This window comes from Helicoverpa zea, chromosome 13, assembly GCF_022581195.2.
Source record: "Helicoverpa zea isolate HzStark_Cry1AcR chromosome 13, ilHelZeax1.1, whole genome shotgun sequence".
Classification (NCBI taxonomy): domain Eukaryota; kingdom Metazoa; phylum Arthropoda; class Insecta; order Lepidoptera; family Noctuidae; genus Helicoverpa; species Helicoverpa zea.
The window spans coordinates 4395990-4419542 of NC_061464.1; the positions used below are offsets into that span (position 1 = coordinate 4395990).

The following is a 23553-nucleotide window of genomic DNA, read 5'->3' on the forward strand; positions in this document are numbered from 1 at the left end:
AAAATAACATATTTCATAATAATTCATACCCTTTGGCGAGTCGGGACTGCAAGTCAAAAAGACATTTTACCTTAAAAAGCTTCATATTACCGCATCCGTAGTTTGATAGGCGGCCAATTACAGGGCTTAAGAAAACGTACAACATTTTGCTAATTGGTTGTCTGGCGTTATTAAGGCTTTATATGGGTCTGCAAAACGTCCTTTTCTGAAGTCCTTGTGGCGGTGTGATTATAACGCATTATAATATCAATTTCTGTGCGTGGAGTTATTGTAAAATGTACGTTTAATTAATATCAGGTTGTATGTTAATATGTCGATATGGCTAGAAATAACATTATTTATGAGATGACGGCACACAGAAAAGTATGGGAAGATAAAACATGCTGCGCCGATGCCAAATATAAATTGGGACAAGAGGATGATGTTGTATGTATAATTGTAGAATACTCATTAGAAGTACTCAGTCACATACAGTTTACTTGATTATACAAATACTATAGCTGGACACAAGGCATTGAGAAGAGGGAAGAGTATTTAAAGGAGACTTCCCACGCCACCTATTGGATCATAAAATTTGATAATGGCTAAATAGCCGATGGAAGAAAAAAATGGGAGAAAAAAGTACCTGTCTATGTTTTTAATGTATTTTTAACTAAATATACACAAAAAGAGAATGGTCATATAATTTCATCAGTTAGGACAGCTATGCACGTATCCATAAAATAGAATTCCTTGAACTAAGTTAAATACCTGTTCTTAGGACTTAAATACAATATCAGTTTCAATAATTAAATTATAAATAATTACGTCGGCGGTGTCTAAATTCATGCGAAACTTGGATGATAGGTAAAATTTACCAATTAGTGTTTCGAATAGTTCCTGGAAGATCTAAGAGTTTTGCGGTTTGTTTACACTGGTTGGCGTATAAAGTGGGGCAGTCGTAACTTATCTACTATGCTTATACATAATATTACTTATACATATATGACATAGGAATTTATTTGTTGAAAGTATGAACTTATCTGCAGTTGGTAAAATAAAAGCGACCCTTCAAGTACAAAACTTGGAAAGAACTAAGTACAGCATCTATATAAATAAATAAAAGAAAGTCATGTTAGATACACATTTTATAACTCAAGAATGGCTGAACCGCTTAAGATTAGAGGCTGCCGAAACTTAGAGGCCGCTGAAAATTAGAGGGGAAGTAGCTTAGACCCGGGAGAAGGATATAGTTTTTGTAACCATCCGGGATTGGTGAACCACCCGGGTGAAACCGCGGGCAGAAGCTAGTTTTTTTTAATAAGAGAAATATTTTGCACGCATTGTAAAGAATCCTCGTTTTTTTAATAAAGTTATAAAAATTGCGATTTCATAGACACTTTAGAAATTAAATTGACCATTTTGAAGAAACATCTTGAGATAATGAGATATTTAATTAAAAACGTTCAACAATGTTAATTAATTTTTGTATCGGCAGTTGCTATGTCTTAATAACTTTGTATTGAGTGAGTGAGCTTGTAGTTATGTATCTTGCACATAAAAATGTTCTACAATATGTTGTTCTTTTGAAAATACATAATATGCCTATTTAATAGTTTATTTACACACATATTACACAGACAAGAAGAAAAAAATAGATAGTAGGTACATAGGCACAGCTTATTTCATAAGAAATCTCTTCCAGCAGGCCCGTTATGGGAGAGTTAGAATAAATTTCTTTTTGTTTGTGGACTTATCTTAATTCTTCTTCTTCAATTTAAGAGCCCAGCTCTGGTCGGTGCAGCTCCTTCCATTTACGCCTATCTAGCGCTAACTCCTGAACTTCCTTATACGTCACAACATTCACCTTCTCTTTAATTTGTTTGATGTAGCTGTACCTTGGACGACCTCTTCCCCTCTTTCCTTCGACTTTCTCTTCCACGATGTTTTTTATAAAATCTTATCTTAATAGGCACGTTAAAACATAACATGGTTAAAAATAGTGATTCATGTCCATCTTGTAGGTTACCATCAAATATTGGACCCTTAAAATAAAAATAATAATAAATAAATAAAATCTTTATTTCTCTTCCACTAAAATAACTATATAGTCACCATTTCTTCACACATTTTTCTTTTTTCCCTACATTTAACATATTTCTTATATATTTTGAATATACATACTATCGGGTGTGTCGTTCATAATAACATTAAATTAAATGCGTTAATAAACTGGTTAATATATGTCGATTAACACAAAGATAAAAGAAAAACACGTAAAAATAAAAAAATGATTTTTTCAAACAAAGTAAATGGAATAAAAATGTGCAAAAATTAGAACACCATATCAAAGTCAGTCATTTCAAACAACTGAAATTCTCCCTTGAAAACTGTCAGCTGTCAACTGATCAAAACATACGATACTCCTAACTTTATCTCTGCTTTACACATGATGTTGTAAATTATAAAAACGAAAAATGACTCCTGTGGTTAAACCACTGAATGGATTAGGTTATTTTTTTTACAATTCGCCATAGAATATCATAAAGTATATGCGATATGATTTAATGTGATTGTGAACGACACACCCGATATACGTTCAATTTTATTTCAAGATCCGAGTAAATTATACCGTATGTCAAGGTTACAATCAATGGCTGAAAATGCCAAAGAGTCAAACGTAAGAAGTTTCACATATCAGAAGTCTATTGTGTTTAACTTTATTGTCTAAAAATGTTGCGTAGGAGTAAGATATATGCCTTTGTTATGTATGACGTTTGTATTGTGAAATTACATACTAGCTGTTCCCTGTGTATTCGCTCATATCCTGAGAGAACTGGACCAACATTTAGGTTATAGTACTACAGTCTATCTATCTATGTCGAGTTAAGGCCAAAACTACTGAATCGATTTAATTAAAATTGACCTGGTAAATGACAAGGCTACTTTTCTCAGAGGGTAAAGTGTTTCGTCTTAACGCGGGTGAATCGTATTTCATGATTATAATAATTATGCTTGTAAGTACCTATGTTCCGTTTTTACAGAAACAGTTTCCGTAAGTGTTTTTTTTTTATTGTTTTACTAGGATAGTTTTTTTGTGTTGTAAATATCTATGTTAATAACTATGTAAATAAAGTTTCCGTAAAAATTAGAACAGCTTCTCAATTTTTCCTCAAACCTCAACCTCAAACACACAAGTTGATTTTTGATAAAATGAACCAGATGATTCCAAACCAATTTAATCTGTATAGCCCAGAGTCAGTTCTAGTTTAATCGGCTAAACAAAATTGTAAATAAATAGTCGGCCCAACATAAATTGATCGTCCCACGCAAGAAAACTCTCAATCCTTTGATTACATTAAGTTTTCTCATTCAAACTTTGTGTAACGGTTTTAATAGTTTTGTCTTTTTAGTACAGACTATGATATTTAAAGTTAGTGGGTACTTAGTACTTAAAAACCTATTAATATAGTGACACATCCTGTAGACAAATAAAAATTGCCGTAAACCTACTTAGGTATTAAAAATCGATTAAAAAAAATACCTACATAGTTATTGATTATTAATCAATAGTTAATTATTGTGCTAGTGTAAGCTCATTAAAATCAGAATCTATTATTACTCCAGGAAGCATGATCGTCTGCCTAGCCTTTTCCCAACTTGTCGGCTTTCAGTCTAATCGGATGCAGCTGAGTTGCGCAGCAGTTCAAATGGCAGCTGGGACCCACCAATTTAATGACTTTCCGAGACACTGGAAATAATTAGTAATTAGATGAATACATATTTGTTTTTTTTTTAATATTTAACCCAATTTTTAAGCTATTGCATAGCTTCTATCGCAGGCCTTGAGCGCGGGGACCAAATCCAGAAATTCCGTAACGAAAAAACCTCACGCTCGGAGGTGTGGCTTGCATCGTCTAACGTCGTATCAGTTCGGCAGTCTTCGACACGGCGCTGTGTGTCGTGCGATTAGATGTATTGTACGACTTTACGGAACTCGCCCTAATCGAGACGAGCTGCTCCGAAATCGGACGAATACATAATCAGCTGTTTGTGAGAAAGTATATAGGTGTATAAGTATTTATCGAATCGAGACGAGATAGTTATTTATATAGTATTTAAAGAAAAAGAAATACTGTATGAATAAAATAAAAAATAAAAATAAATAATTATAATTGCATAAGTTGATACAGAATGCTATGCAATAGCTTTACCGCGGCAGTCCCCGAGTGCCACACGTATTTATTTTTTTTGTTCTTAATTTATATCCATACTTTGTTACGAGCGTTCCATAAATACGTCTAAACGTGCATACGGAACACAATATCGACAGGGTGATGATGTTAATACCTATTCCCAAAGCGTGGTGACGCACGCCGTGGTGACAGCGTCATAATATCTCAAATTCATATTTGGTCATATTGGTTGTTAATGTTTGGGGCATGGGATGAGCGGAGAGCGATATGAAAAAGATTTTTTTACATGATTATGAGTAAGAACTGGTATGTTATTTACTTTTAGTATATTCCCTAACACAGTGGTGCAGACATCAGTAAAATAATAGGTATGTATCGCATCATGAAAGAAGCAGTTATTAATTTTACTACGCAATGTTCATATTACACTAATTAATGAAGAACCCGGAGTCTGGAAGTTGGTTGTTTTACACCCGTGCACAGGGGAGCTTGTAAATCGCGCCTGATTTCTCTTTTGACGTGTCGCATTGCCGTTCCATAGGATTATGACGGTAAAGGAATAAAGAGTGCCGGTGCAAATGCTCGTGCATAGTAATGTATCAGAAAGCATAGGCACCTTGGCCTAAAATAATTGCCTTATTTTTTACAAAGCAATGTTTTGTACATTTATAACTTAAACTGCCCTTCATTCATAACTTAAACCATATAAAATGTAATTACAATGTATTTGTACGAATATTTGTCCGTAACCGGTTCGTGATTGGGTATCGTTGGGATTTTTCCGGAATACCGAGGTTTTCACCGGATCAATTTCATTGTAAGTAGGTGTGTGTATGTTTTGTGAACTTGAATGAAAAACAATTATTTGTGAACAATTCTTGGACAAGTTTCTGTGAACATGTTATATTCCTTTATGTACCTACTTCCTCGTGTACTCTTATTGTACTACTTATATTTACTCAAATTTTAGCCCCTTATGTAATTACTATTTACGCACGATAAACTACAGGTTGTCATTTGAACATCTTTGGTAAGTCTGACACCAGTCTTACTAAAGGTCATTAGATTGCCCGAGTAACTGGGTAGAGGAGGTCTGATAGGCAGACCCCAACATATTTCTACAATGGCTAGGCATTTAATAAACATCCGATGGATCTACCCACTTCTTTGAGGCTTGAATCCGATCCTGAAGGTTTTTAACTCTAAAAATACTCCTTAGTTCAAGGCGTGCTAAATAAAGACACCACGTGACAAACGGAGTTGACATCCACATCCTTGCTATTGACAATGGTAAGATAATGTCGTCATTCCACGGTCAGGATACACGGATGTAGAGAAAGTGGAACTGTTAGTGAAGTTTGATTAAGTTTTGTTTTATGACTGTTGGGTATTTATGGTATACGTTTACGGGTGGTAGTTTTGTGTGCGTACTTTGGTGTATGACAGACATCAAAATTGGAACTGACTATAAGATGAAACTTTTATTTCTAGTGATATCATAAAAATCCACAAAAAATGGGAGTAGGAAGGTAAGTAAAAAGTTGTAAGGTAAATCATACTACCTCAGAGTTACTAAGAATTCTTTTACGTCGTTAACAGATTTGCAATAAGAAAAGGTAAATCCTACTCAACTTTTTTATAAAAAAAATATAATTGTTTACAATTAATTTCCTGACCATTCTATGTTTTTGAAGAGATAAGATGAACAAGATATTATTCAAAGTATGCCGAAAATCGATCTCAGTGGCGTGCACTTGGAGAGGCCTATGTCCAGCAGTGGACTGCGATAGGCTGATGATGATGATGATGATGATGCCGAAAATCAGCTCTTTTAGAAGGCTACTTTTACAAAAGCCGGCTTCCAAATCGCCTGCCTTTCAACAATTCTTATGTGTTTTCGCTAGAAAGAAGAAATGGAGGAACAATTTAACTTTCCTACAACAAGAGGAAAGATGTCTCATCCAGCATTTCAGTCTGTGTAACCACGTTGTAGGTCACGTTTCCCAATTAGTGGTCATTTAGCACTAATTGAACGATATTGCCCATATTTATTATTAATTAGCCACTGATTATCGAAATTGGTGAAATTTAATTTCAGGTAGTTTAATTAATAACCATTAAAAAATATTATGGAAGATTATGAGTGGCAATATTTAATTTCTATCGAAGAACATATCAAATATATAATATATATTAAATACAAAGTAAATGATAGGTTCTTATTTTTGGTCAAAAGGTAAACAAAAGCTATTGAACAGGTACGATTTCTCTCGTCACGAGAAAACTATTTCCCGCACGAGGTAATAGTATTTTAATAGGCATATATCTTAGCTAATCATTGCCATAAGTATAGCTTCGTGTCAAAGTATAGCTTAAACATCAATGGCTGATAAAAAGGTGAAGGAAAACATCTTGAGAAAACCTGGACTATAGTCTGAAATCACCAACCCGCATTGAGCGCACGTGGTGATTAACGCTCAATCCTTCTCCGTGTGAGAGGAGGTCTGTGCCAAGCAGTAGGACGATAAAAGGCTGTAACGAATGTCATTGCCACGTTGTCCATGCGTGAAGAATAAGAAACTTTCGCGTATGTAATACCTATACTTAAGTATGATTAAATTAATAATTGGCTCCAAATACCTACTCGATTCGCATATTAATTATCTCAGTATTTTGTTATTGAGTTCATTAATTTACTTTTATACATTTTTACCACAACGAGTCGGTAGTAGGTAAGTATAATTGCGTTATCGAAATTAATTAATATTGTCATGAACATTGATTTTGCATAAATTATAATAAAATTGACGCAAATTGTTTACTGTGATGGCGGTTTGTTCGTTTGTTATAAATTAACGTACAAAAATTGATATTATTATGATTTTTTCAGATCTATCTACTTTCAAAAGTAACATTCATTATTTGTTTTGTTTATATAATGATAGAATTCAGGAAGTCACGGTGGATAACCCTGTACAACAAATAAATACATAAAATCTAAAAATATATAAATAAAATATATCTAGTGAGTGATAATATAATAGGAATATACTTATAGAAATATAGTGTATTTTTTGTAATGCTTCAAAGTTCTTTCAATTTTAAAAGGGAAACTAACAACGGGCAGTTTTCATATTGTCTGAAAAAAAAAAACGTTTTCCAAGCCCACTTTACTATATCATATTAATGTTCAAGCAATATAGAGTTTTAAAGGCGTAGTGTTAAAGGTGCAAATTTGATTGATTCTGAAGATCTATTTCAGGTTTTGATGCCATTGATGTGTAAGAGAATGTGGGGGAGTACCTTTTTACTTCGGTAGTCTATGGCTTAAAAAGAAAGAAGAAGAGAGAGAAGGAAATCTTTGTTGCGGAAAATATATGGTCCTTCTGTTTAAAATTCTTTTCGGTTAACTTTTACTGTATTGTTTGTTGGTAATTAAAATTCTATTCTGGTTTAGGTACATAATCAGGTATAACCGCCGAATTTGTTCATTGAATAATTACTTAGCAATCTGTTTTCAAAATAGTGGTATTTAATGCAATATAACTACAAATATCCATAAGATTGCAAAAACACGATTTAGCAAAAAAAGAGATATTAAGATATGCCAAAAAGTCATTGGCAGCGGTGGGATTCGAACCCACGCCTCCGAAGAGACTGGTGCCTTAAACCAGCGCCTTAGACCGCTCGGCCACGCTACCACTTGACCAGGACGCCGAAATTACCGTTCTATTTCTGTCGCCCTTTTCAAATGACGACGACACAAATTGGGACAGTAGTGTGTCTTATCGGCCCCTATTAATAACTGAGAAAGATAAATTCGATGTTCCGATGTTCCTCACCTCACTAAATAAAACAGATTTAAAAGCATTTTTTATTATTACTAGGAAATTATCGCTTACTGATTCGAATTACTTCAGTATTCTTTTGTGATGATTGGTTGGACCCATTAAAGTTCTCGTCGCCCTTGAAACTTCGTGAAATTATAAGTATCATGTAAAAAAAAACTTTCAAAAGAACTTTCCATTGAGCATTCAGAACTTTAGAGACGCTTTTCAATGAAAGGATCATTCATTTAAATTTCAATAAAATGCCTGTAAAATGTACCTAATCTAATCAAAATAAAATGTTTGATACATCTTCATTTAGGTATTCAAAATAAGTATCAAAAATATATATAAATATATATCTATGTAAATAAAAGTAAATACCTACCAGTATCAAAATATATCTAAATTATTTTACGGACTTTTGCTACAGCTGAATAAAATTTTATTTGAAAAACTACGTTCAGTTTCAAAATTTTGCATCTCAAAAAATCTACACATAATTTTCGTCATCAAATTATATTTAACTTGCTACTATGAGTCCTGCCTCTAAAATCTACTCATCTATATCTCTACTTAATAATCATTATGCCGGTAAAACCACAGAAAACAGCTAGTATTTACAAAGTTACAACAAATTAAACAAAAGTGATATTGAACCAATTAAAATAAAACTCCACCACTGTCATTCCGAACTCAATTACAATTTTTAATCAGTGTCAGGGTGAAAAAAATCGCTTCGAATCGCCAATTACAGTTGATGATTGCAAATGGCCGGCCGGCATGTCGATAGTAATACGTGCCTAGATATATCGATATATCGAGCGATACGCATCCCTATTCAATGTGGATTGATTCGAATACAGGGATGGAATATAGGGTCTCATTTGGAGTTGGTTTGGTTAAATACAATGCTGGTTTAAGGTATTTTATGTGTACTTTAAGTAGTTTGATTATTTAGTTAGGTGAATGATCGGACTGAATGGGAAATATAAAATGATTGAATAATATTTAATTCTTTTTTGTTGTTCAGTGAGGAATTAAGTTAATACTTAGCATTCGCGCTAATAATGTAGAATTGTAGATCAATCTATTACGGCCCTTGGGTTGTTCATCTTCGGCTGTAAACCTCCTTCAAATCCTTTTATTCTGTCTTCTTCTTATAACTTTCACCTCAAACTAATATTTGATGTCCCTATTTTAAAAAATCCTTCGATTGAAATATTTCCCTAAAACCTTTTTAATGCCAAAATAATTATATTTACAGTAAAATCTCAATTTAAACTACTAAATTCTCTAGATTCCTTAGTCCTGAAACTCCGGCCCTTTAAAATAAACCACTCCACAGGTGCTCCGTGCGTCCATTGTGTCGTAATGGACCGATTTCGCGACCACATTCAAATGCTGGCTATTTCTAAAATGAGAAAATCACGTTTTAACCGCTCTCACGGATGACGTCATATTAGAAATGCTGGTGAGTGCTTTGTACATGCCGATTTTTCAATATCCTCTGACATAAATGAAAATTAAAAATTTGTTTGTAAACATAGGTTTTAGAAGGTTTTAAATATTTAATTTTGTTAAGTACACAGTCCATCGATGTCTTGCGTTGAAGCGTAACATTGACAGCTTTATACTGTTAAATTCTTCTGTAATATTCACAAATTATCCATAAAAATACATGTTTCATTTTCAGCAGAATTAACCGTTTTTAGCAGTAAAGCGCTGAGAATTCAGCTTAATCAAGATTTTACCTCCGATTTAGGGTTAATTCAAAATGCCTAAAATACTATTGCGGATGATACATTAAACTACAAATAATACACGTAAACTCCTTACATAACGATATTCTAAGCGTATTTACATACCACAGATGCGTCGTATTCGATTTTCAGAGAATCGATTGATCGTTACGTCAGAACTCGATGCTGGCATTACATTAGTGCTGCGTTATCTCTCATTATCCGGGATTCTGGGCATCCAATTAGGCCGTATTGTGTTGGTGTCTGGTGATGGAAATCTATGTACATGTATTTTAGTCCTTTTTTTAAGATTATAGTTGTTTTTGAGCTTAACCCAGAACTGGGTTCTCTAACAGCAAACCTTAGAGCGATAGAGATATGCGATAGGGAAGAGAAAATTAAAAGTACTACCTTAGTTTGTAGAACGGCGTTCGACGTAATTCATAATTTCCCAAGCCTTCCCCTAACTTTGTTGGGGTCGGCTTCCAGTCTGATGGGATGCAGCTGAGTACCAATGTTTTACAAGGAGCGACTGCCCTATCTGACCTCCTCAATCCTGTTACCCGGCCAACCCAATCCCCCTACGTAAGACTGGTGTCACACTTACTGCGGCCTTCGACGTAATTAACGTCAAGCGAATAGAGATTCTATGAATTAGTATGCATGGAAACAATAAGCTTAAGGTAATGGCTATTTAACATTATAGTACATCAACAATATGGGATTTGATAATTGAGATGTACCGATGATTTTAAGAGATGAGCTAGAGAGCGTAATCATATTCGAAATCTAGTAGAAAACCCATTGATAGTCGTTGTTAATATATGTCAGAGAATTCTAGGCAGAACTGAGACTGATGCTTTGGCTAGTTAGGCAAGCCGAAACTATGGTAACAAATGGATCAAACTCTGTATCTTCACATCGATAATAGTCCTTTATCATCAAACTTTTGGGCTTAAATTGTTATATTAATCGAAATGCCCAAAATTTGAATACTTACTTTTAGCTTCATTATTAAAAACACGAACCCCAAATCCAAAGAAAAATATTTACTCTTTTTATTCCCAAACAAAATATACTTCAGAAACTTATTATACTTTACAACTTTCTCCTAACTTTGGGACAACGACCTTGAAGCTTATTGCTTTTGTATTAAGAGTTATTTTCGCTTGCATGAGTGTTGGTAGAGACTGCAGACACATTAGTGGGCTAGACATGGCAGGTGCATAAGACTGGTCATAAAATAGGGGGTTTTACGCGACACTGTCTATATTTTACTAATAGCAGTTGCACGCGGTTTTACTCCCGTAACGGGGGAACTTTTACCCGTAACAAGATAAAATATAGACTATTTTACTTGGGAATAATCTAGCTTTCAAATGGTGAAAGATTTTTTCAAATCTTTTCTGTAGATCTGGAGTCCTTTAAGGTAGGAATAGACAAACAAACGAAAAGATGTTTCGTCTATATTATATTAGTATAAAGAATAGATTGTGGCACCCAGACTTTCTGATGTTTACTATCGTTAGAACCTCATCTTGGTTCAAAATTGTGTGTCGGTGGAGACGGAGTTTGGATTGATTTTCTTTTGTTTTAAAACCTCTAAGAGGTTTATTGTTAAAATGGTGAAAAATGACTTTGATGAAAAGTTTTTGCTTTTTTTTACTGCAATATTTTTACTTTTTAATGCTTTGTGCCAATATGCAGGAGTAAAATATTATAAAGAATTTATTTTATTTAAATAATATGAAAAATTATGACAAATGGGTATTATTTTTTGCAATGTGTCGCAAAATAGAGACATAATATCATCTTTTGTCTTACAATTTATTTGTAATTGATTTTGTAAAATATATCCCCAAGTATATTTACTCACACGGTGTTTTAGAAAAGATGCTCGTGCAAAAAGCATTAAAATAAGAAAGCCTAGAAAACACTTCAACAAAATCTAAAACTATTTTAACCGAGTAGATAAGGTAAATCTTTTTTCCTAACGATATCCTTTAACTACACATCTGAAAGACAAATAAAATACCTTTCTTTTATCCAAGAAAGATGGATGCTTACATTTCCTACACTGAAGAAATCTATCTATTACTCTTCTGCAAAATTTTCCATACGCTCATGTCTACCAGTTTCAAAACATCTTACTTACAGAAGCTTGCCAATCGATTTTGAACCTTATTCCAAACGGGTTAAAGTTAATGGGTATTGAAGAATGAAGTTTTTATATGTCTAGATAATGTGGGCATGTTGTTAGTGAAATTATGAGACAGCCTGTCTGCATTGAATGTGTTGCCGAAACTATAGTTATTTGTTTGATTAGTTTCGCAATAATGATAAATGAACAAACTATTGTTGAAACAAGACATAAGAAGACCTGACCTGACGACCAACTGGAAAGTATACGATATCGAACAAAAAAAATTGCAAGTCGGTCCTTTGAGTAATCGGTGAACATGTAAAAAAAATATCCCGACGAATTGAGAACCTCCTCCTTTATGGAAAGTCGGTTAAAAAAGGGCATATTTTTTGCGTGTGCCGAATCGCACACGAATGTCATGGTAACCTGTTACTAGAATTACGTATTTTCACTGTTACTTAAATTATTCAAATTCATTTCATTTTCTGCTAATCATTTCAGTCTTGTTGAGTACCTATTCATTTTATAAATCTTTTAATAACAACTTAGTTCTGGTTAAATTCATTATAAGGTATTATTATTTTGTTACAAGGAAAATTTTGGAACTAGGTATTTTCCAGTTTCATAACGAAAGGCACGTGTCAAGTGATAACACGTGAATATTTTGGAAAGGAAAGTACATTGCTCAAATGAAGGATATCTTCATCACCTAAAAAATGAAGCAAAGAGATCAAAACGAGTGTCAAATTATCTTTTGACAGTCTTCCACGTACCTCCTTTTCCTAAGTTATCAAAGTATTTAGTAGTGTGCTAAAAAAATACAAAAATAACGTTCTTTTAACGAAGTTCTAATAATTTAGCTTTCTTAATTGAAATCCTATTCCGAGACAACCCAGCTCTAATTCAAATCCTCGTAAATCCTTGAATTTACACCGGAATTATCATCAAATTATACAAGCCACCGCTTATGGTAACATTTAAATATGTCGTTAGTAACATTCATATTCAAATTGTGCGCGAATGTACGGGCAAAGACTGCTGCGTTATGTAAATCAATGTGATGTTACCACGGATAACAAAATGACTAGCGGAGATGTCATAAAGAAAAATCTCCTTAAAAAGTAGCGCGCCAAGATGCGGGTATTCGGGGGACGAGGAACGTTACTAACTCCGCCCTCACATGCCTTCTTTAAAACCCGCCATAATTTTCAAAATAAAATCATCAATCAATCAAGACCAATCTTTGAGAGTTTTTTTTGACAAGGTTCCCGAACGTCTCGTAAGTTCTTGTAAACTGATCACGCCTAAAGTATGTTGCTTGAACTACAAGAAGGCGCCTGACCTACCTTCCATTTGTCATCTCCGCTATCTTTCCTTCCTCCGTGGATGTTACTGTACGAAACAAATGTACATATTTTGTGTCTGAATGTACTTTAATAGCTGGCATCTTATTCTTTTCAATGGCTCTTTTGTTTACGTATTCTTGTAGGTACTTGAAATACAAAATACAATAGCAGGATAACAAATGAACTCAAATTCGAGTTGTTAACAAAAATATGTTTTGTATTTTAAATTGGAATTTCAAATACATTGATATTTTATATTACTACACAAATATGTAATTATCTATTAATTGTACGCTCAAAGCGTTGTTGACAAATATGATATCGGTTTAATTTAAATTTCGATTTGTGACCATCAATTCGGAGTACTAATTAATATTGCAATCTATCATATAGAGCATAATCACAATGTTCGAATTGATAACAGTTACTAGCAGCGTCAATTACTAACAGAGAAATTACTACCAGTACAAGCGTGAAACGATTTCCCAGAACTATTACTCACGGCGTACTACAACCGTATTCGGTTACAAACAGTAGGGGACTGTTATCATCAAACAAAATGGACTACAAAAACCTCGTAGGAAGTTGTAGATTGCAGGTAAATTACTACGTCTTTTCAAAAGCGTAGAATGCCCGGAGTATCTCTAAGTAAAAAGGTTTTCGCACACAAACGACCTCCGAGCGCGTGCAACCCGCGGCCCAGACGGGACGACGAGCCCACCGTGCGAGAGAGATACGAAACACGGTTTACGGTAAGTTAGATAAGGACAGAATAGTGATATTGACCTTGCGGGCTCTGACGTCATTCGCGACCTAGCTGCAGCTTCCCTTGTAGCTTACGCCTGTGTGCGTGATCCAGACCCTGAAAACGTATGTGTGCGTTCGATTTCCTCGACGGTACGCATGTGTGCGTGCCCTATCCGTGATTTTGTATGTTTACACGGTCCCGTGCAACAGGCGGATGTGTGTGTGTAGTGACATTGATTTCTCGTCTCCTGTGGAAGCAACAGGCTAGATACATTGTAAGCGTATTTCGCCAAAATGTTGGGGTTTTATTAGCGTAATATCGCTTACTTGGTAATCTTAGAAGCGTAATGAGAGAACTCCCGAGAGGTGTTTGTTACAAACTTGGGGGCGTTAAACTGTCTAGTTGTGCTAATATTGACGTTTATAGTTTCGCTTTCAAATTAAGTGAGGATCAACAATATTCTACGGACAAGCAATTTATATTGAGAAGGAACTTTGTTCTTTTCTTCAAAGTTATAACTGCCGGAGTCATTATTTTATACCGTTCCAAGTTTATTCTTTTGATTAATTTCTTCGAGGTACAATGGCAAACGTTAATTGGCTTTCTGGACATTGAAATGTTATACTTTAGATAGAGAAACATTTTTCTACATTGAAGAGCATTTTCTCTGTTTAAGAATTATATATTTTTTTAAATAAGTAAATTCTTTTGGTTTACAAATACTTTTATGACTATTATAGAGTCGTTAGGTATATATAATTTTAAAAACTGTTTAAGAGCTAACATACCACAGATAGAGAAACACACATAGTGGCCAGACTACCTACAACACACCTCTTTTTGTGACTTGTTTTTTAAAAATCATAATAATGTAAGAATTTCTCAGAGATTTATTTCGTTAGGAAAACTGTATTTTCTCGAAATCGCAGAAACATTTTCTTTTCTCGTAATACAGAGCAACAAGTTATGTTGAAAGGGAATGTTACTCGAATTAATTCAAATAGAGCTTGCTTTTATTTTGTAAAAGTTTGTAAATGTTTATTTTATCTTCCAAATAATACATCCTCAGTTATATAATAAATGAGAAAGTAAGTCTGTCTGCTTTCAGGCCAAAAGTGTACCAAATTAAGAGTTTTTTTTTCACCTCGCTACGTGAAACCATGGGGACTAGAAGTTATAAAATAAACTAAATTGTCTTTTATTTGGGGAAAAATTGTTGAAATTGTATTCCTTAAGTTAATTTCAGGCAACGCTTCTCTTTGCGATTCATTTCGGCGGTTACAAGCGCTACATTTTTCAAGTCAAAATAAATATTTCTCACACACTAGATCAAATCATTAAGTTTTGTACGAACTATTATGTATTGATGTTTTGCAAATGGCGTGCTTATGTGCTTTTAAATATAATAGGCCTATCCTACTCATTGTATGAATACATACCTATATTACATTAGTCTGAGACCACTAACACAGGACATGCATGACCAACAAAAAAGTATGTCACACAAATATTTACGCATCACAGACTTTTAGTATTCGTCTTCCTCCTGACCTCATCAGAAAGAAGGTCAGTTGACCAACAGCCAGTGGGAGGACGTTTATTGCCTACTAGGAAATTGCGTAGGCTTAGCCAATGAAAGTTTTGAGCGTGAAATTAAGGAAAAATGAGAAACGCCTAGCAATACTATTGGTATATTAGTTTGAGCTTGCTTTTTGGATTTTAGATGGCGGAATGGTTATGAAGGTAAGCCTTTTTTAATCATAATTTTTCAGCCCTTTATTCATATTTTATTTTCATAAGTAGATGCTCTCCTATCTGCCGTCGTCTCACAAGTATCGTTCTTTCTATCCACATAGACTTTCACACAATCCATCCATGGTTTCTTCGGCCGTCCCCTTTTTAGCCTTTACAGTGTATTTCTGGTAAACCTTTTGTAATGTGGGAACCTAAGAATTATGTAGGAAAAAATCATACTTTAAGCAATATTATTGTGCAAGCACCTTGCAAAAATGTTGAATGATTTCATATCATTGAAGGACTATACCTAATTTAAAACAAGTACCTACGCAGTACATATTCTTATATAATAACAAGACAACAAAACAAAAGGCATACAACATGATATAATGAAAGCGAGTTGCAAAAACAATAAAAATGGCTGCATCATTTACTTAATGATCTACTTTGAACAATCATTGAATGAGTAGGAAGGATAAATAAATCATGAGAACTTTAGGTCTGTTTACATTATTTCCATAAAGGTAAGGGTGAGGCTACGTGATCTGTATTCTCTCTGGTATGTTTTTTTTTCTAAGAATGATCCGTTTTTATAAAACGGTCGCATTGTTTGATGTATTTGGGTAAAACTTATTTAATCAGATATTATCATTTAATCGTTCTCATCCTCATTTAGCCGAATTGTATTTAATAAAAGTCAATAATATGTTGAGAAATATATTATTTTTTAGCAGTCTTAGTTAGTGATAAAGAAGATGATGTTTGAACATAGAACCTTTTTTTTTTTTTTTTTTTTTTTTTTTTTGTTGTCGCTGGGCTAAAAATGCTATTACGCATCCCCTTCCCATCGGGGGACGGGAGAGGGGTATGTGGGACTCCCCGGTAAAGACGTTCCCGGTATACCCACTAAAAAGGCCCAGCGGCACTCCGGCCTCGCCTGAGTGGAGTGGGTCTGGGGGAATCCATAACATAGAACCTCCACCTTTTTTGGAAGTTGCTATTATATTACAGTTCAAAAGTAGTTTAGTAGTGATTGCATGATATACTCAGTAACAAACATCCGTAAGACCATGAAAACTTTCACGTTTATTACATTACGAGTGATTATATAACAACATTAGTATGATGTGAGCCTTAGGCTATAATTCAATGTGTAGGTAAGTATATAAGTTACTGAATAAAATCACAGCGCAGCAGATATAGAACCTAATTCTTACTAAAACCACAAAGTAATCCCATTTTTTGTAGGAGGAAAGATGACCTTCAGAAAATTTCTTTTCGAGAATGAACCTGTAGAGTAAGTTTTGTATTTCATTCTAGCCAAATAACTTTGCAATTCTGAAGTCATTTGATTACTTGGGCATATTTTTGTTCGTACAAATGTATTGTTACATACCTTTGCTTTCCCAAAGTTCTCTACAATACTTAGTTAAAATTTATGAATGTTTGTTCTCTACTGCGCTACAGTATTTTATTTATATTTTTTACAGTTACTTAAAATTATTAATTACAATTGCTTATATTTATGCAATCCCCAAGTGAACTAAAACTAAGAAGATAATAAGTTTCAGATTAGTCTTCATCAACCCAATCACATGGTTTTCATCAGCCATTAGCCAGTTTTCATTAGTCTAAATAATATTCCAGCTGACTAGATTCACGAACCAGAATGATCAACTATCTCAAAGCAACGTAAAATTTCCTTAATTAAAATAACACTTTTCTTTACAGTGGTATTAACGGCCCTTCAGATTACCTCTACATAAAAATCTTGCGTTTCACACTCGATGTCATCAGATCTTGGCCTCGGAAGGAATTAGGGGAACCCGAAAGTGCCAGCTTCACAGTATTCATGAAATACTTCTACCTGGTCTTAACTATAGCTACAGTTGTGGGCTCAATCTTGTATGTTGTGGTTCATGTAACCGAATTATCTTTCTTAGAAGCTGGGCTTATGTATTTGATTATTTTGATGAGTATTCTTGATGCGGTAAGTTGACTTTCAGTAACAAAAACGGACTTAATAGTTCATTTCTGATGAATTATTGATAGTAAGCACCTTGTAAAAGAAGGTAAGTAAGGAGCAAGCTAATAAGTTTTCGTTAAGGAAATTTATTTGAGGTCCAATCACGTGGTCCCCACCACAAAGCAACAAGATGGGTCTTGAAACTTCGTTGCACTTTAGCTATCCTTTTCAAGTAAATTATTATCAGTAGTCGTTATAGTAGTTTAGATAGATAGCGATTTTGTAACATCGCATAGTATATTTGGTGGAGAGAAAAAGTCTGCTTGGTTAAAAACCGACGGCAACAACAAAAAAGTTTCGAACTGATATTTTCCAATCTACTAGCTGTGAGCAAGCATGATAATCGTTTCACTGTTTTTGATAAATCTGTGTTTTTTTTTTCTGTATCTTTACAGCTAACAGTGATGTCTCTAACATTTTCTGCTAAGTACCGAGTGTTAGCTAAGGATTTTCTTACTAAAATTCACTTGTTTTACTACAAGGATCGTTCTATACGTGCTATGGAGGTAAGATTATTATATATAGGTACTTTTATTAAATTAAATAGTTTCTGCCAGCAGTTTCATTTCATCTTATCTTTCCTCGATAAATATATAAACTGTAATAATCATTGAAATATTTATTCAAATCATTCTAGTAATTCCTGGTATTTACGTGTTCAAACAATTCAACTTTCAGCATTATAAGGTATCTGTAGGTAGATCAGTTGAAATACAATTTAATCTGTAACAGAGCTTCAAAATAAACATATTTATATTGTGTTTTTGTTTTGCAGATACACAAAAAAGTCCACTTGATATCCCATCTGTTTTCTCTATGGCTGCTATTTCAAATGTTATGCGGTCTCAGTCTATTCAACCTCACTCCCATGTACAGTAACTTAGCTGCCGGAAAGTACCGAAGAGGGGGTTTAGGAAATACAACGTTTGAACACTCTCTTTACTATCTGTATCCTTTCAATACTTCTACTGATGTCATTGGATATATTGTGGCTTGTATTTTACATTGGTGAGTTTTAAATTAAGTATAGTGTGGTTTTACTAGCATCCCGGAGAAATTACTTCGCGTCCCTACATGAAATATTTGCATGCTATAAATGAGATATACCTAGACTATGTGGTAAAAAATGACGTTACTAGAAGTAAGCCGTCTTACCACAAAAACTCTTAAACGTCAGTTTATGCCTTGTCTAAAAAAATGTCAAATTATGACGTTGACATATGGTTCATTTTGCAGCCAAAATTTTATTAGACAAGTGTAAAACAGGGTTTAAAGTTTTTGTAGTAAGGCCCTAAATGTTTATTATAATTACTAGCTTTTGCCCGCGACTGCGTTCGCGTGGAATAGTGACTTCCGGCAGATTTTTGGTTTGCCCAATAGATGGCGCTATTGTCCGGAATAAATATTCGTTATTTTTATATTTTTTTGTAATAAAAACTATTCTATGTCCTTTGTCAAGTTCCAAACTATGTCTGTACCAAATTTCACACAAATCGGTTCTGTAGTTTAGGCGTGAAGAAAAGACAGACAGACAGAAAAACAGACAGACAGAGTTACTTTCACATTTATAATATTAGTTAGGATAATAGTATTGAGTATGGACTTCCAAACCTAACCTTAATAAAGCGAAGTTATACGTTAGTCAATTGAGATGAAAACTTGTAAGGTGCTAACATGAACAATGTTAAGAACAGAAAAGGTATTTTAGCGGACTACGGGTATGTAGTTCCCTCGGGCATCGGGTGAATGACACAAAAGCAACTCAGTGGCTTCATATTAACATATTGGGTTTTCTTTTATCCCAGTATCTTAAATATGTACTTAGTTCCCTTGTAATAAGGATGAAATTGCAAGAAATGGGTAATAGTACAGCTTTTGTCTGGTTAAGTTCCGCCAAGATGCGTGTTGTGCCGAGGAGAAATTGCTATTGTGCTTTTGAAAGGCTGTGTTTGTTCATACAATAAAAAAGTCTTGCGTGCTATCTCTGAGACTATAAAGCATGTGAGGTGTCTTTGATTATAGTTTTGTGTCATTCCGCAGGATTCTATGAGTCCTGATATTTTTATAAAGACCGCCAGCGGTTTCACCCGCTTTCTGAGAGAAGTATGCCCGCACCCAGATCAAAAGAAGCTTATATGTTATTCTGATGTATAAGCTATATTTCTGCCAAGATTTAACTATCGAATATCGTTCGAGTATTGTCAGTCATTTGCGCCTGAAGAAGTAGTAACACACATACAATTACACACGCTAACTGTTTGCTTTACAATACCAGTATGATATTAATCAGATTGATCGTATATTTACTGAAACCTTCAAAGCTATGTAAAACCAAATAAAATGAGAACTTAAAAGTTTTTTTTCTTGCAGGATTATATCCTACTTATGTTCAACTTGGTTTTGCATGTTCAACCTCTTCATATCCCTTATGGTTTTCAATCTTTGGGGTCATTTCAAAATACTTATAATTACTCTGGAAGAATTTCCGAGACCAAAATCTATTGGCACTTTGCAAAGTGCTTATAAATATTCTCAAGAGGAATTGGTCGAGGTAGCAGAAAGGTTGAAAGATTGTATTAATTATCACAGAGAAATAAAAAAGTAAGTAAATGAATGAGCATGTGATTTTAATAATGGTAATGTAGATATGTGTAAATTATTCATCATATGCCTTACTTTTCCAAATCCCGTCCCACGACTGGAACCCGGCTTCAAAATATTAAAAGTCTAGGTAGACCATAAGATAACTTAAGCCCTAGGCTAATTTTCACCGATAGCAGAAACTTCAGTTTTTTTCTGAAATAACTGTTTACATAGAAAATCGTACGTGAAAATTCATACTAACCAATTGATTAAAAAAATTGACGTTTATGTTGACAGTGAATTTGGGTCCTAGATTGTTTTTTGTTTTAGTTTCACAAATAGAATGTCCGATGTGTTTGGACCGATGTTGTTCGTATATTACTCGTTTCACCAAGCAAGCGGCTGTCTATTACTTCTCGAATGTTCGCAGATGGTTAGTATCCCATAATTTTCTAGAGTTATACAGCATAAGAGATCATTTATACTCTAGTTTTTCCTATTGTATTTCAGACGGCTCAAGCTCTAATGCGGTATCTGCCATTAACAATAATATTGACACAACAATTAATTCAGTTGTCAGTCATTTTCGAATTGGTTGGGAGTGAGGTAAGATTGTTATTTTATTCAGTTTGTTAAGGATGCCAAAGAGTGGTTTTCTCATTACCCATCACTGTAACTCTATCAAGTGGGTTAATTTTCAAGATTATTATAAGTTTATAAATTATAGTCTTTATTCTTATCGCAACATAAAAATATTTGTATGAACAGTGACCAAACACTATTATTTGTAATAGGAATTCGCTTACCAGACTACAATTTACCTACATTTGTTTTTTTTTATAAACTCAAACCACTGCCATATATTTTTTTAAAACGGCTGAAAAAATAATACTTTCAGAGTGAAAAACTCAAAGATGCAGTGTATAGCGTGCCATGGGAGTGCATGGACACTAAAAACAGAAGAATGGTTCGGTTCTTCCTCATGAACGTACAAGAACCAATCCATGTGAAGGCTATGGGAATAGCAAATGTTGGAGTCACTACTATGGCTGCGGTGAGCAAAGCACGGCTACTTTATCCTTACTACAGTTACAGCTTTTTTATCGTCCCACTGCTGGGCACAGGCCTCCTCTCTCACGGTGAAGGATTGAGCATTAATCTATCTACTACTTTATCCTTACTAATATTATTAATGCGAAAGTTACTCTGTCTGTCTATCTGTCTGTCTGTTACGCTTTCTAAACCACTGAACTGATTTTAATGAAATTTGGTACAGAGATAGAGTTGACCTTGAAAAAATATGGGATAGTTTTTATCCCGGACTTTTCAATAATTCTCTTGGAAACGCGATATGATCGAACTCTACGCGGACGAAGCCGCGGGCGGAAGCTAGTTTATAATTTTAACCACGAAAGTGTAGTTTCTTTATAAAGCTTTCTCACAAGAAAAAGGATACGTTTCTGTAAACTTTTCCATTTTAAAATAGCAAAGTTATGACAAAATTTTTGAAAAAAAAATGTGGATTGAATAACTTTAGGAGATAAAATATATTTTTTGAGTCTCCTGCCCTTAGTAGTGACATGTATCTTAAGGCCTTAATTCTAATTGAATTTAAATGTTTTTCAGATTTTGAAAACATCCATGTCGTATTTCACCTTTCTACGCAGTATGTGAACAAAGAAAACTGAAACTATATTTTTGCTTATTTTATAAATGCAATGTTATTTTAAATCACTTTTCTCAATAGGTATCACTTTTTATTATTTAAAATAATTTTAATTTGTGGAAATTTTGCTTCTTTTGTTATATCAAATAAATAAATGTATCAATGACTATAGAGGCTATTTATTTTTCCTAATATCTTTGTATTAAAGTATTTCTAACTTACAGCTAGCAGAGATAGGTGCATAAGGTCCCGTTGAAAGAGGTCGACTTATTTAACATATCCATCAGTTGGTGCAACTAAATAATTTAAATATAGATAAAACAAAATAAATAAATATCACCTCCTATTAAAATAAAACTAAAATATAAATAAATAGCAACCAGGTTCGATTGAAACTATCATACTACTAGCGCCATCTATTAGGCGGCGAAAGAAATGCCTGTTGTAGTATTTATTGTTATTTTATTTTATTAAAGCTGTTTTAGGTAAGTCAACACACTATAATAATTTAAAATGAAAGTTTATATTATGAATGTTTACGAATGTTTCCCGATACAGTTTTATTTGTGAAAGTGCGAAGTGAAACTGTAACCTAGCTACTTAGTAAGTACTAGCTTCTGTCAGCGGTTTCACCCGCATCTCGTAGAAACCACGGCACGAACTCGGATAAAAAGTAGCAAATAGCCTTCCTCGATAAATGGGCTATCTAACACTGAAAGAATTTTTCAAATCGGTCCAGTAGTTCTTGAGATTAGCGCGTTCAAACAAACAAACAAACAAGCTCTTCAGCTTTATAATATTAGTATAGATTTAAATGATCTATCAATATGATATATGCAAATTATTGCAACCTAAGAATATATTTCTACTGTGTGATTTGTATTGGCATATATTCAATCAATGCTTCCAAATGCAAAAATTACTAATAATGGTAGATTATGAAATTATAAAAGCATGTTTGCAATCATTATGGGATAATTAATGAACATAGGCAAACATGATTAAAAAGCTGTGCCTATAGTTTAATGTTTATTCATGGGAAATGGCAGCTACCTCTTATTATAAGCCTTTTATACTTTACGTTTTTTTGCAAGACTACAGACACGAGTATTTATTGCTATAGAGTGCCACAGAGAGAATGGCGTTGTTTAATCAAAGAGCTAGCTGTTTGATTGATTGAGTATCTTAACCAGTTGGCTTCGACATTGTATGTTGTTCCATTATTCCATTGATGGAACATAAGTACCAACTTGGTGATCCTATACTGTAAAATACAAATTACATTGTATACAAAATACATCAAATAATGTTGAAGGTTCTTCTAACCTGCAGACAGACATGTGTTGCTGGGGAGTTTGTTGCGCCACTTCATCTTCCCAGCAAAAACACATAGGAAGTGGTAAAGGGTGGGCATTTTGAGGGCTGTCTTTTGTAAATTCCTGACGTTCAAAAAGTTCTGTCTTGCAGCCAAGTTTGAATAAATGATTTCTGATCTTCATTTTGATTTTGATGGTTTCATGTCAGCCATATTTACATAAGACTTCGGACAGTATTCTACTT

At 33.9% G+C, this 23553-nt stretch overlaps 1 protein-coding gene and 1 non-coding gene across 2 annotated transcripts; one reads left to right on the top strand and one right to left on the bottom strand.

Moving 5' to 3' along the window:
* Positions 1-7794: 7794 nt before the first annotated feature.
* Positions 7795-7876, bottom strand: Trnal-aag. The gene has a single exon. It is a non-coding gene; the product is annotated as a tRNA-Leu (tRNA).
* A 9098-nt stretch (positions 7877-16974) lies between these two features.
* Positions 16975-22001, top strand: LOC124635670 (odorant receptor 13a-like). Its single transcript, XM_047171614.1, has 9 exons — positions 16975-17015; positions 17450-17708; positions 18140-18250; positions 18520-18752; positions 20115-20345; positions 20658-20760; positions 20838-20933; positions 21226-21381; positions 21954-22001. Exons 1-9 carry the CDS (start codon positions 16975-16977, stop codon positions 21999-22001), a joined length of 1278 nt encoding a protein of 425 aa, XP_047027570.1.
* The last annotated feature ends 1552 nt before the right edge of the window (positions 22002-23553 follow it).